Source organism: Megascapheus bottae, chromosome 2, assembly GCF_031878675.1.
Source record: "Megascapheus bottae isolate mThoBot1 chromosome 2, mThoBot2.hap1, whole genome shotgun sequence".
NCBI lineage: Eukaryota > Metazoa > Chordata > Mammalia > Rodentia > Geomyidae > Megascapheus > Megascapheus bottae.
The window spans coordinates 61,448,821-61,463,023 of NC_143510.1; the positions used below are offsets into that span (position 1 = coordinate 61,448,821).

The 14,203-nt window shown below is 40.3% G+C and overlaps 1 protein-coding gene across 1 annotated transcript; it reads left to right on the forward strand.

Annotated features, from left to right (window-relative positions):
• The first annotated feature begins 290 nt into the window (after window positions 1-290).
• Yeats4 (YEATS domain containing 4) lies at window positions 291-13,819 on the forward strand. Its single transcript, XM_090357103.1, has 7 exons — window positions 291-586; window positions 4,244-4,363; window positions 5,123-5,189; window positions 5,298-5,392; window positions 7,174-7,266; window positions 7,853-7,940; window positions 13,060-13,819. The coding sequence occupies exons 1-7, from the start codon at window positions 536-538 to the stop codon at window positions 13,227-13,229; spliced, it is 684 nt and encodes a 227-aa protein (XP_090213229.1). The 5' UTR covers window positions 291-535; the 3' UTR covers window positions 13,230-13,819.
• The last annotated feature ends 384 nt before the right edge of the window (window positions 13,820-14,203 follow it).

Consider the following 14,203-nt stretch of genomic DNA (forward strand, 5'->3'; position numbering starts at 1 on the left):
ATATGTGTGTGTGTGTCTATTTGTACAAAGTGGTCTCAACATGCTTCTACATGGATCAGTTTTCATTTGTGCACTTGCGGCTTGGGAGGATTTTTCAGTGTAAAATGCTACATCCATCCTTCTGTTTAGGAGAGGTTCCTGAATTAATTTACTGTTAACAACAACCTTCCTTCCATTCTCCTCTAGTCTGGAACTCCTGGAGCGCGCCAGCCTGTTGTTATAGCAACGGCCCGGTGCGCGCGCAGAGCGCGCCAGAGATCCCATTGCGCCTGCGCACGGCGGCGTCCCCGCTGCCGCCGTCGTCCCGCCTTCCGTTCCTCTCCTGGTTCGGACCGGGCTGAATGGCCTACCCGGATGCCGCGGGTCCGGCGGAGCTAGCCCCTGATCAGCGCCACGAGATTCCGTGACCCGCCCTCCCTCATCCGGATCCCTTTACGTCTGGGCCCGCGCGGGAGGAGGGGGCCTTTGAGGGGAGCGGTGACCCCGCCAGCCCCGGTCTCTTTCCAGGCGGCGGCGGCTTCTTCCTTGGGACAATATGTTCAAGAGAATGGCCGAATTTGGGCCTGACTCTGGCGGGAGAGTGAAGGTCAGTACCTCGGGTCCCTTCTGCGCCTTCTCTGGTCAGGCTGGAACCGAACCGCCGTCTCAAGAGAGAGAGGGGGAGGCGAGCGACTGAGTAAAAACTCAGAATTCGAATCCCAACTTCCGCGGGCCCCGCCTTCCTTCCCGCCCCAGCTGTCCCACGTGACCGGAAGTGGCTGGATTGGGGCGGGACCAAGCGGACGCCCCGAGGGCGGGGCATTACTGGCGTGCTGCACTTCCGCTGTCAGCCCAGGTCCTGGGTGGGCCGCGGGCGCCTCCCGTCGGGCTTGTGGTTGACTGAGCCTCAAATGCCGTCGAAGAACTTAGGGAACACTGAGTAAATGTCTCCTTCTGTCCTTTGTAGTTCTTTGTCGTAGACCCTGTCATAACGCTGGACATGGCGACGCTTTATTTCCGCCCGTGTCTCTGCACGCGCTGGTCGTTATTGTGTCAGTACTGGGGCTTGAGTTCAAGGCCCTTTTCTCTCATTAACTTTTTTTCATATATTTTTTAATTGTAATTAATAGAAGGGTTTCATTATATTCATCAGATAGAAGGTACATTACTTCACAAATGTTGATACCCTTTCTCAAGTGCTATTTCCCATTTCCCTCCCACCCTCCCCCCTCCCAACTTGATTTCCCCCCTTCCCTATCCAATTTCAAATAACCAATTAAGCATATATAAAATATATCAGATGACAAGGTGAAATACTGTAACAATATGAGATAACCAAGGGACAGCAAAAGAGATGAGAGATGACATAGTACATTAAGGACAACAGTCATTATATGGCTTTTGTTTCCTTATTCTGGAGGTCCTTAAATTTAGTGTCATACTGTATAGCCATGGCCTTATGTCTCTAGATTTTTGTTCTATTGTGAATCTCTGCTAGGAGAGCCCAAGGTTCCTACTGATTATGACAAATGTCTCTCATTAACTTTTAAGAAGGCACCAACTGGTACTCCGTCCTGATCAACTTTTTTTTTTTTTCTTTTTTGCCAGTCCTGGGGCTTGAACTCAAGGCCTGAGCACTGTCCTTGGTCACTTTTTTGCTCAAGGCTGCCATTTGAGTCACAGGGCCACTTATGGCTTTTCTGTGGAACCCAAGGCTTTGTGCATGCCAGGCGAGCACCCTACCACTAGGTCCCCTGATCAATTCTTAAATTCCTTGGGTTCTAAATTTTATTACAGAAAGGAATTTTTCTATCAAAAGGAATTTCCCATGTTTGCATAAGTCTGTTACTAATTGTTAGAGTTTTTTGGAGGCCTAATCTGTGTCATATTGTTTTTTACATATATTTATAGTATGAATACAGCTATCACTTTTAGTAGCACATGTAAACAGGAAAATTTTTTGAAAATTCTAAAAGTAGCCAAAATTTAGTAGAAGGGGAAAGATACTAGGTCAAAAGTTGATAGTACCTCACACCTGTAATCCTAACTACTCAGGAGGCTGAGATCTGAGGATCCTAGTTTAAAGCCAGCCCAGGCACTGAAGACAGCAGAATTTTATCTCCAGTTAACCACTAGAAAACTGGAAGTGGTGCTGAGGCTTATGGTAGCCTTGAGCTAAAGAGCTCAGGGACAGCCCCCAGGCCCAGAGTCCAAAAAAAAAAAGTTGATAGTACCAGAGGCTTCAGAAACATGAAAATTTTACCTTTAATTTTAGCAAGGTTCTGGAACTATAGAAAACTACCACAAAGAAAAGAAGGATTAAAGCATCAGATTTTGAGGAAGAAGGAATAGACCTTTTTCTACTGTTAAACTCTACAAGCTTGTAAATTTCTGGTGACCTAAGGAAGTTAAGCATGCAGTTTTCCACCAAAAATAATCACATAAAGCTTTAAAATTAATGTTTTATTTCTCCCTCATGATTCCTATGTGATCTTATGGGTATCTTTTTTCAATTTAGGTACATTTTATCTTTATCATTGATGAACTCTCCAGTTGTTTAACAACATATAACAGCCACGGGACTTAGGTTAACACTTTGTACTTAGTCAAGTCTTGAACTTGAGGCCTTGATAATGATTATCAACCAGTGAATAATCTGCTGATAACATTAGTATCCTCAAGATCACCTAATAATTCCACCAGCTGGGGAGAAAGTTTTCAACACATGAGTCTTTTGAGGGTGAATGTTATATCCAAATCATAACACACAGAGGAATAGAACAGAAAGTGTTTTCCCCTTCTACCTAAATTTCTCTCATGAACTGCCTTTGATTTATTTTTATTTTTTGCTAGTCCTGGAGCTTGAACTCAGGGCCTGAGCACTGTCTGTGGGCTTTCTCAAGACTAGAGCTCTACCATTTGAGACACAACATCATTTCTGGCATTTTCTATGTATGTGGTAGCGGGCAAGCACTCTACCACTAGGCCACACTTGCGGCCCTGCCTCTGATTTTGTATGTGTATGTATAAGCATACATTATTTGAATGAGGAGGAATTTCAAGTGTGCCATTTCTACACATGTATATAGTATACTCCAATCAAGAGATGCAGGGGTTTTGTTGTTGTTTTGTTTTATAGAAGCCTTACTTTCAGGTTCGTAAGGACCTTTTGTGTGTGTGTGTGTGTGTGTGTGTGTGTGTGTGTGTGTGTGTGTGTGTATGTGTGTATGTTTGGTGCCAGTCCTGGGGCTTGAACTCAGGGTCTGGGCACTGCCCTTGGACACTTTCGTCCTTAAGGATAGTGCTCTGCCACTTGAGACATAGCATCACTTCCAGCTTTTTCTGTGTATGTGGTACTGAGGAATCAAACCCAGAGCTTTGTGCATGCTGGCTGTGCGGTCTTACCACTAAGCTATACCTGTAGCCCTTGTCTTTCTTTCTTTCTTTCTTTTTTTTCAGGGGGCCTGACCTCTGGGCCTGGGCACTGTCCCTGAGCTCTTCAGCCCAAGGCTATCACCCTACCCTTGAGCCAGAGCCCCACTTCCTATTTTCTTTCTTTCTTTTTTTTTTTTTGCCAATCCTGGGGCTTGAACTCAGGGCCTGTGCACTGTCCCTGGGCTTTTCCTCAAGGCTAGTGCTCTACCACTCTGGAGTCACAGCACCACTTCCTGCTTTTCTATGTATATGGTACCAAGGAATCAAACCTAAGTTTTTGTGCATGCTAGGCTACCACTCTACCACTTGCCCAAACTCCTAGCCTCCCCACTTCCTGTTTTCTAATGATTGGAGATAAAGTTTCTCAGAGCCAAGTGCAACTCAGGAGGCTGAGACTGAGGATCAAGGTTCAAAGCCAGCACAGGAACAAAAGGACCTGAGGCTCTTATCTCCAATTAACCTCTAGAAAACAGGAAGTGGGGCTTGGCTCTAGAGTAGGGCCAGCCTTGGGCTATAAAAAAAAAAAAAAGAAAAAGGAAAGAAAGAGAAAAAAAAATGGAAGTCTGGCGACTTAGTAGTGCCTGGGCTGGCTTTGAACCAAGGTCCACAAATCTCAGCCTCCTAAGTAGCTAGGATTACATGTGTGAGCCACCATGCCTGGCGATTTGTATTTCTTTTCATAAAACTCTCAGGTGCTTTACATGGTGACTTAAAACATTTTCAAATAGGGAACATTATGATACAATCTTGTGTTTATGTTCATATGAATTGAGAGTGTCTGAAATAAATTTGAGAAAAATCTATGATAAAACTATAACTTTTCTTCTAGGGAGTTACTATTGTTAAGCCAATAGTTTATGGTAATGTTGCTCGATATTTTGGGAAGAAAAGAGAAGAAGATGGACATACCCACCAATGGACAGTGTATGTAAAACCATATAGAAATGAGGTAGGCATTTGTTCTTCCTCTAACTTCTTCTTTTTTTTTTTTGTTATGGGGCTTGAACTCTGAGCCTGGGCACTGTCCCTGAGCTCTTTAGCTCAAGGCTAGCACTCTACCACATTGAGCCTCATCACCATTTCTGGTTTTCTGGTGGGTAGTTGAAAATAAGAGTCTCTCAGACTTTCATACCCAGAATGACTTAGAACCAGGATCCTCAGATCTCACCCTCCTCAGTAGCTAGGATTACAGACATGAGCCACCAACTCCCAGCTGCATTTATCTTAATATAGTATTTAATCAGGTGTTTCTGAAATAGCTAATATTTACAGTAATAATGTATAATAAGCCCTCAGGAGAATGTGGAAAACAAATTTATTGTAATCTGATTACTGGTACTATTATTTCTCCTACTAAATCTCTGGTGCTGGAAAATAGGCAGTACATAGTATTTACCAGATACTTCCTGGGCTGACTTCAAACCACTATCTTCAGATCTCAGCCTCTTGAGTAGCTAGGATTACATCCCTACTCAGCTCCCCATCCTTTGCAAAAAGAATTTTTTTGCCCAAAATGACCTCTCCAACTTTCAGTCCTCCTACTTGGGTCTGGTATACTCAGCTAATGCATGTTTGTTTTTTCTTAAACTAGATGCCATAAAATTTAAAGGGAATTATTTTATAAAGTGGTGTACATATTCTAAGTGTATTGCCATTCTTATTTTTATAAGTAACTATATTAGCACTAATTAATTTTTCCACATTTTAGGATATGTCAGCATATGTGAAGAAAATCCAGTTTAAATTACATGAAAGCTATGGTAATCCTTTAAGAGGTATAGTACAACTTCTGATTCACAATATACAAAGTTAAAAAGGACCATGAAATTAAATGTGTAATTTATAATTGTTCGTTATTTTTTCTTTCTCCTCTTTCTCTTTAGTTGTTACTAAGCCTCCATATGAAATTACTGAAACAGGATGGGGTGAATTTGAAATAATCATCAAAATATTTTTCATTGACCCTAATGAAAGACCTGTGAGTAATGTTAACCTCTACAAGTAAAAGGTAGATATTTTAAGGCCAGGAGCCTAGCCTAGTGGTAGAATGCTCACCTCACCTACACAAAACCCTGGATTCAACTCCTCGGTTCCACGTATGTAGAAAAAACTGGAAGTGGCACAGTGGCTCAAGTGGCACAGTGCTATCCTTGAGCAGAATTGTCCAAGGACAGTGCTCAGGCTCTGACAACAAGCCCCAGGACTAACAACAACAAAAAAAGATAGATATTTTAGTGACTGAAAAAATTCAATAGTAATCACTATGTGGGTTTGTCTACCTATGCTGGCTTCCTACAATGATCCTCAGATCTTGGCCTCCTGAATAGCTTGGATTACCTGTAAGAGCTCCTTCTGTATTCTCTTTTTATGTGTATGCCCATGGTAGGGCTTAAGTTTAGAACTTAGTGCCTGAGCACTATCCTTTAGCTTTTTCACTTATGGCTGGCACTCTTACCATTTAGCCACAGATTCTCTTCTGAGTAAGAGTCTTGCAGATTTGTCTGGCTAGCTTTGAACTAGGATCCTCAGATTTCAGCCTCCTAAGTATCTAGAATTACAGATGTGAGCCACTGATACCTGGCTTGAAATCTTTTTTTCTCCAATAAATTTGTTAACTCTTCACGGATAGTTATAGTAGTTAATCACATTTTACTTTTGTAGAGAAAATAATTCATATCTTTGAGATTTTCCAGGTTTAATTTCCATAACTATATCTTTTGTTATTTTTGTGTGTAGTTATTCTCTACAGATGTAAGTAGATTCTTCTTTAAACCATTCATGTTACTCTAGATATTCACACACAGTGAGATCAAAGGAGGGTATTATTAGGAAAGGAACACAAAGATACAATGCCTACGTGCAAATGATAATACTTATCAAAATGGACTCCAGGATATTCAAACAAGACTTTTTTTCCATTCCTGGGGCTTATACTCAGGTCCTGAGCACTGTCCTTGGGTTTTGTCAAGGCTAGAGCTCTACCACTTGAGCCACAGCACCATTTCTGGCTTTTTCTATGTATATGGTACCAGGGAATCGAACCCGGGTCTTTATGCCATGCTAGGCAAGCACTCTACTACTAGGCCAAACTCCCAACCCCAAATATTTTTTTTCTTTGCTGTTTTTGTTTTCTTTTTGTGTAGTTTGTTCACTTAACTGTCTTTAGGAGGGCAGATGGGGTACAGAAATGGAGGGACAGAGAGTGAACCAGTGCCACAGTGATTCTCAGTAGATATAACAGGGAGAAAGTGAGGGAAGTGGCAACATTGTCCAAAAAGAAGTGTACTTGTTATCTGATCTGGGTAATCCCTCTGCAGAACAATAAAAAATAATAACAGTTTTTTAAAGTTCATGTTAACTGAATGTGGATGGGTGGTTATAGTTAATATGAAAAATAAAGGAGTGATTTGCTGCAATAAGTGAATCAAGATTCTGAATTTGATGTTTTTACCAATTCTAGTCTCTAATTCAATTAGGAATGACAGCATTAGGCTAGTGTGAAGAGGGCTGGTGGGTGTATACGACACAGCGCTCAATGTAGAAACACAAAAATGTAACTAGGAAACTTGATGGAACTGGGAAAGGTGGGGACAGGTGGGATTGGAGAAAGAAGGGGTGACTGTTCAAGATGTGTTGTACACATAAATGGACATGTGAAATTGAAACCAGTTTGCAGTATTTGAAGACAGTTTAAAAGATAACAGTGTTTCGTGATGATGAAAACCATTACATAGATGTGACAGTGTTTTTATATTATAGGTAACTCTTTATCATCTATTAAAGCTGTTTCAGTCAGATACCAATGCAATGCTGGGGAAAAAGACAGTGGTTTCAGAGTTCTATGATGAAATGGTAAGAGTCTGCAAAGAGTGGTTTTGTTTTGTTTGTTTGTTGTTATGTTGGTCCTGGGGATTGAACTTTGAGCCTGGGCATTGTCCCTGAGCTCTTCAGCTCAAGGCTACCATCCTACCCCTTGAGCCACAGCGCCACTTCTGGTTTTCTAATGATTAATTGGGAATAAATGTCTCACAGAGTTTCATGTTCAGGCTGACTTTGAACCCCGATCTCAGCCTCTTGAGTAGCTAGGATTACAGGTGTGAGCCACTGCTCCCGGCTTAGAGTATGTTTTTTTTTGTTGTTGTTGTTTTTTGTTTTTTTTTGTTTTTTTTTTTTTTTTTGCCAGTCCTGGGCTTGAGCTCAGGGCCTGAGCCCTGTCCTTGGACTTTCTCAAGGCTAGAGCTCTACCACTTGAGCCTCAGCACCACTTCCGGCTTTTTGCTATGTATGTGGTACCGAGGAATCGAACCCAGGTCTTCGTGCATGCTAGGCAAGCACTTTAACCACTAGGCCAAACTCCCGGCCCCTAGAGTATGTTTTGAAAGCATTTTAAGTTGGAGAATTTTGAAGTTATTGGGCTTTTCTTATTTTTAATCTCAAGATATTTCAAGATCCAACAGCAATGATGCAGCAGTTACTAACAACGTCTCGCCAGCTAACATTAGGAGCCTACAAGCATGAAACCGAATGTAAGTACTGAATATTCACAATCCTGAAAAGTAGTATATTCTACACTGGTGAAAAGATGTTTGATTAGCAGCTATTAAACTTTCTTTTAATTATGCATTTATTAGGAGTTTAAGGCATATGTTACTATAGAGGGATGTTTTAAATTGTTCCTGTAGTAGGTCTACTTTCATAAAAATGAAAGCTTCTCATATTCTCTGAAATATTGATTCTCTAGATTACTTCCTAATTGTATATAGGGAAAGCTTTTTATTCATCTTAACCAGCCTATCATATATTCGTTTTCTTTGCTAACAAAATATATTACCAAATATAACTATACTTTTGTCACTGTTGTTCAGATCATGGTTGAGTGTTGGATACCTGAATACCACATTGATCGTTAGTCATATTTGCCTTTAAGCTAAATGACCTAAAATCCGCTGTTCATCACTCCATTCATCTACTGCCAGTCATTCACAGTTGGCATTCAAGATTCAGCCTGTTTGCCATCTTTATGTTAACATTTGTGTCACTGCTCATTCAGTGGTTTCTTTTACTGAATTTACAATATATACAACAAACTGTACATAGTTATTACTGAATATGATGCCAAGTATTAATCTAGTTTCTAGAATAGAGCTTACATTGTAGTGAAGACAGATATTAAATAAATAGAATGCTAAATTATAAAGTAGTGATTGGGTGCTATGGATAAAATAAAGTAGAACAGGAAGAAACTTTGGTGGAAGAAAATGGAGTTTCACATTCAAGGTCACTAAATGCCTTCTGGAACGATAGCATTTGCAAAGTAAAATAATGATCTACACACATATACACATATACATACAGGGAGCAGCAAGAACATAGTCCACAAGGTAAGAGCATGCCTAGCATGTCAGCACAGAAGAGTGAATGGGGGCGAGGGAGAAGACACCAGGAAAGTTAATGGGGCTCAGGTCATACCGAGACTTGTGGGTAACTTTGAGGAATCAAGATTGTTAGAGTAAATGAGATGGAAAGTCATTGAAGCAGAGGTGTGAATACCCACTATCATTCTCAAACAGTCGCCCTGAAAGCTGTGTTGAGAAAGGACTATAAAGCAGATACTTAGGAGAATGTCCCAGTGATACAGATGTAACAAGTGTCTGAACCAGAGTGATGGCAGCAGTGACAAAAGGGCAGATCCTCCCTATTTTGAAGATAGGTACATAAAATTTGCTGATTGTTTAAATAGTAACTATGGAAGAAAAATAAGCAAAGGATGGTTACAGCCTAAGTTGTTGTTTTTTTTTTGTTTTTGTTTTTGTTTTTGTTTTTTTAGCGGGGGCAGAGTTCGGCCTAGTGGTAGAGTGCTTGCCTAGCATATACGAAGACCCGGGTTTGATTCCTTGGTACCACATACATAGAAAAGTCACAAGTGGTGCTGTGGCTCAAGTGGCAGAGCCTTAAACTTGAGGAAAAAACCCAAGGACAGTGCTCAGGCCTTGAGTTCAAGCCCCAGAACTAGCAAAAAAAAAAAAAAGTTTTTGTTTTTGTTTTTTGTCAGTCATGGGGCTTGGACTCGGCCTGGGCATTGTCCCTGAGCTCTTCAGCTCAAGGCTATCATCCTACCGCTTGAGCCACAGCACCATTTCCAATTTTCTAGTGGTTAATTGGAGATGAGTCTCACGGTTCTTTGAACCTTGATCCTCAGATCTCAGCTTCCTGAGTAGCTAGGATTACAGGCGTAAGCCATTGTGCATGACTTGAAAGATTCAATTTAAGTATTAATGGTCTAACTTTAGTGTAGTAATTGTTTCTATGGGAGTTTAACAAATGAGTATGAACATGACAGAGGGCTTATTCTATCAGACAAGTTCTTTGCCTTTCCTAACTTATTGAATACCCTTACAGACCCTAGCAGTAGGGTACTAGTATTAGTCCTATTTTAAAGCTAGAGAGAGATTCAGTGCCTTGTCCCAAACTACTAGTGGGCTTGCTTTAAACCCAGAGCATTAACTGGTTTTTCTCTGTGAATAAAAGCTTCATGTCATAGTCTGTGCTCCTAGTGAGTAATTCGTACTACTATGCAAAAAGCAACAATTCTTCTATGGATTGGTTTCTTCCCAACTGAGTTGTTAATTCAAATACTTGCTTCTTTCTACTTTTTTTTTTTTTTTTTTGTGGGTCATGGGGCTTGAACTGTGGGCCTGGGGCGCTATCGGCATTTCTACTTCTTACCTCAGCATCTGTCACAGGCCTGGACTGTGGTCTTGTGGTAGAGTGCTTACCTAGTATATAAGAAGCCCTGGGTTCAATTCCTCAGTACCACATACACAGAAAAAAACTGTATTGGTGCTGTGGCTTAACTGGTAAAGTGCTGGCCTTGAGAAAGCCCAAGAACAGTGCCCAGGCAAGCCCTAGTGCCAAGTCTCAGGACTGGCCAAAAAAAAAAAAATTTACAAAAATTAAGTTACTGAGAATGAAAAAAATAAGGAAAATATTTGTATTTGCTGCATTTTTTTCCCCGTAAGTAATGGGGCTTGAACTTGGCCTGGGCGCTGTCCCTAAGCTCTCCAGCTCAAGGCTACCACCCTACCCCTGGGCTGGGGTGCTGTCCCTGAACTCATCAACTCAAGGCTATTGTCCTTGAGCCAAGCCCCACTTCCCATTTTCTAGAGGTTAATTAGAGATATGAGTCTCAGGTCTTTTTGTGCCCGGGCTGGCTTTGAACCTTGATCCTCAGATCTGAGCCTTCTGAGCAGCTAGGATTACAGGCATGAGCCACCACACCCAGCTTACTGCATATTTTTTAGGTGCTGAATGTTTTCAGTATAATTCACTTAAGCCACATAAATACTTTTAGAAACACCTCATTTTAATTTTGTATCATATGGGAAAAAAATGAGGGATATTGAGAGTTGTCTACTCTTTCTTTTTGGGGGGTCAGTCATGTGGCTTGAACTCTGTTCCTGAGCTCTTCAGCTCAAGGCTACTGCCATACCCCTTGAGCTACAGCCCCACTTTTGGTTTTCTAGTGGTTAATTGGAGATAAGTCTTACAGACTTACAGTCTTAAAGCCTGGGATGGCTTTAAACTGTGGTCCTCAGATCTCAGCCTCCTGAGTAGCTAGGATTATAGGCATGAGCCACCATGTATGCCGGCTATCCACACTTTCAAACTTACTGTAGCTAATAAGATCCAGAGGTATATTTGTACTTAAACCTTTCTGATTTCAAAATAGGGTTTATTTGTTCACCATTTTGCTTCAGATCAGTGATCAACCATTTTATTTTGTAAAATGCCATTGTACTTCAGCAGTAATTGCCTAAATGACCACAAGATGGCGATGTTGGATACATTCAGGCCTTTTTTTTTAAAAGCTACACTGGCTAATTTGCATATTCATGAGGCTGTATCATATAGAGGTATCCTATTTTATAGAAGTGAAATTTTCTTGAGTAATTTTTTTTTATGTATCCATCTAGCGTTTTTTTTTTAACTGTGCTGAAGATTGAATCCAGAGCCTTATACATGATACACAAGTACTCCACTACTGTATATAACCAGCAGAAAATTTCAAATATAGTTTAATATTCCTTTGTTCTCCCAAATCATCATAATAGTTGATATAGTATTTTATTTACCAGACACTGTTGTAAGTATTTCATATAAAATCTTCTTAAGAAATAGTGCGGGGGGGGGGGGGGGCGGGAGTTTGGCCTAGTGGTTAAAGTCTAGCATGCACGAAGACCTGGGTTCGATTCCTCGGTACCACATACATACAAAAAAGCCAGAAGTGGTGCTGAGGCTCAAGTGGTAGAGCTCTAGCCTTGAGAAAGTCCAAGGACAGTGCTCAGGCCCTGAGCTCAAGCCCAGGACTGGCACAAAAAAAAAAAAAAAAAGAAATAGTGCGGGGTGGCGGTGGAGGGAGGGAAATGGGGACAAAAACATGAGAAGGGGTATCAATGTGTGAGAAGTAATATACCTACTATCTGGCGAATATAACTGTAACCCCTCTATACATTACCCTAACAATAAAAAATAAAATAAAATTTTAAAAGAGCTAATGCCATTAATTCTGTTTTATAAGTTTCAAATGATAATATAAAGTTGAAATAATCTATAAAGTGTCAGTTAATAAATGGTAAATCTGGAAGTCAAATCTCAACAGTTATTGATACTTTTAAAAAGGGCATGAGTGGGGCCGGGACTTTGGCCTAGTGGTAGAGTGCTTGCCTGGCATGCACAAAGACCAGGTTCAATTCCTCAGTACCACATTCATAGAAAAAAAGCCAGAAGTGGTGCTGAGGCTCAAGTGGTAGAGCTCTAGCCTTGAGAAAAGCCCAATGACAGTACTCAGGTCCTGAGCTAAAGCCCAGGGTTTGTTTTCGTAATGTGATTTTGTTTATATGTTACAGCGTAACTCACGTTAAGTTAGAAATAATTTTAGTTCTTTTCATTAGCTCATATCTCTTGAGTTTGCATATCCCTGTATCTCCAAAGTAACATGTACATAGGGGAAAACAAAAGAAATAATGTCTCAGAATCTTAACTGTGAGTTAGTGGTCAGAATTTCATTCCTAGTTGTAGGAGCAGCTTAGATCTTCTGTTGGAAATTTAGACCTTCCAATGTTAGACCTTTTCCCACTCATCTTGGAAGCTGACTTAAGGAAATGCTCCTTTCATTTCTCCATGACATAGCTTATAAATGTGAGAAAGAGCTGGTGGCTCACATCTGTAATCCTAACTACTCAGGAGGCTGAGACCTGAGGATCGTGGTTCAAAGTCAGCCTTATTTCTTATCTCCAGTTAACCACCAGTAAACTAGAAATGGCACTGTGGCTCAAAGTGATAGAGAGTAACCTTGAGCAAAAGAGCTCAGGGACAGTGCCCAGGCCTTAAAAAGAAAAAGGAAAAAGAGGGGCCAGGAGTTTGGCCTCGTGGGAGAGTGCTTGCCTAACATGCACAACGACTTGGGTTTCATTCCTCGGTGCCACATACATAGAAAAAGCCAGAAGTAGTGCTATGGCTCAAATGGTAGAGCTGTAGCCTTGAGAAAGCCCTGAGTTTAAGTCCCAGGACTGGCAAAAAAAAAAGAAAAAGAAAGAAAAATAATGTGAGAAATGTTAATTCATTAGAAGTATTTGTCTTTCTTAGTTGCAGAACTAGAGGTGAAAACCAGAGAAAAATTAGAAGCTGCCAAGAAAAAAACAAGCTTTGAAATTGCAGAGCTTAAGGAGCGATTAAAAGCAAGTCGTGAAACTATAAATTGTTTAAAAAATGAAATCAGGAAACTTGAAGAAGATGATCAGACAAAGGACATATAAACAATTCTGAAGTGAACTTAGTAGTAAGGAAAACTGAAAATAAGGAAGACTTTAAAGATTGAAGAAATGGACTTAATGCAAACACTATGGTGTTTCTTAAAGAAGAACTGCATATATAGTTGTGAGCCGTGGATTTTTCCAGCACTGGAATCAAAAGTATTCACACTGTTCAAGCAGTGTTTAATGGGAAATAGATGTATATAATATAGAATGAATAGTATGTAGGCATTTTATGGAAATCTCATGATGTTGAGCACAATTTTTTTAAAGTTTTATTGGAATATATATGAAGCTTATTTTCCTTTTAATAGGTATTAAAAATTCCTTTGTAAAATGTAACTTGTACAAATTTTGTACTTCCAATTAGTGTATATATTTAATTCTTGTCAAGTTCTTGTCAGCCCCCATTCTACCTCATTTGTTTAAGATGATGTGCCCCATAAATATTCAATAAATGTAGTTTATAGATCTGGTTTCTGCCTATTTTTAAATATTTTTGGTTTGCTTATTTCTGTCTTGTGATGTCTTTCTGGAACTCTATCAATGCAATTAACATACCTTCCTAATGTAACCTTATTAACTGTTTTCAAGAAAATACTTCTATTCTTTTTGAAGTGTGGCATTTATCAGCAGCATGGAGGTGTACGAAGGTCTCTGGTGTAGAATTTCTTCCTAGAAGCCATAGTGCAGCCTTACCCCACCCTGGTCTTCCGGTCCATGAGGGTAAGAGTCACCAGGATAAGTTTGAGGCAGAAATCTGCTTGGAAATCCACTTTTCAGGAAACCAACTTTCCAAGTGTCTGTAAGGTGAGATTTACTGTTATTCATACAGCCAACTAAATTCCTATCATCACATTTTGGTTTATTTTCCTCCAGTTAATATGGTCAACTTATGTTCTCAAAATAAATGGGAATTATTGTCTCTATGTGATTTCATTTTATTCATCCTAGGCAAGCACTCTGCCACTAGGACC

What these genes read in the sequence shown, in the direction of transcription:
- Yeats4 (XM_090357103.1), top strand. Translation starts at nt 536, where the DNA reads ATGTTCAAGAGAATGGCCGAATTTGGGCCTGACTCTGGCGGGAGAGTG. An exon ending in ACTCTGGCGGGAGAGTGAAG is followed by an intron (nt 587 to 4,243) that starts GTCAGTACCTCG and finishes CTTTTCTTCTAG; the next exon opens with GGAGTTACTATTGTTAAGCC. An exon ending in TTGACCCTAATGAAAGACCT is followed by an intron (nt 5,393 to 7,173) that starts GTGAGTAATGTT and finishes TTTATATTATAG; the next exon opens with GTAACTCTTTATCATCTATT.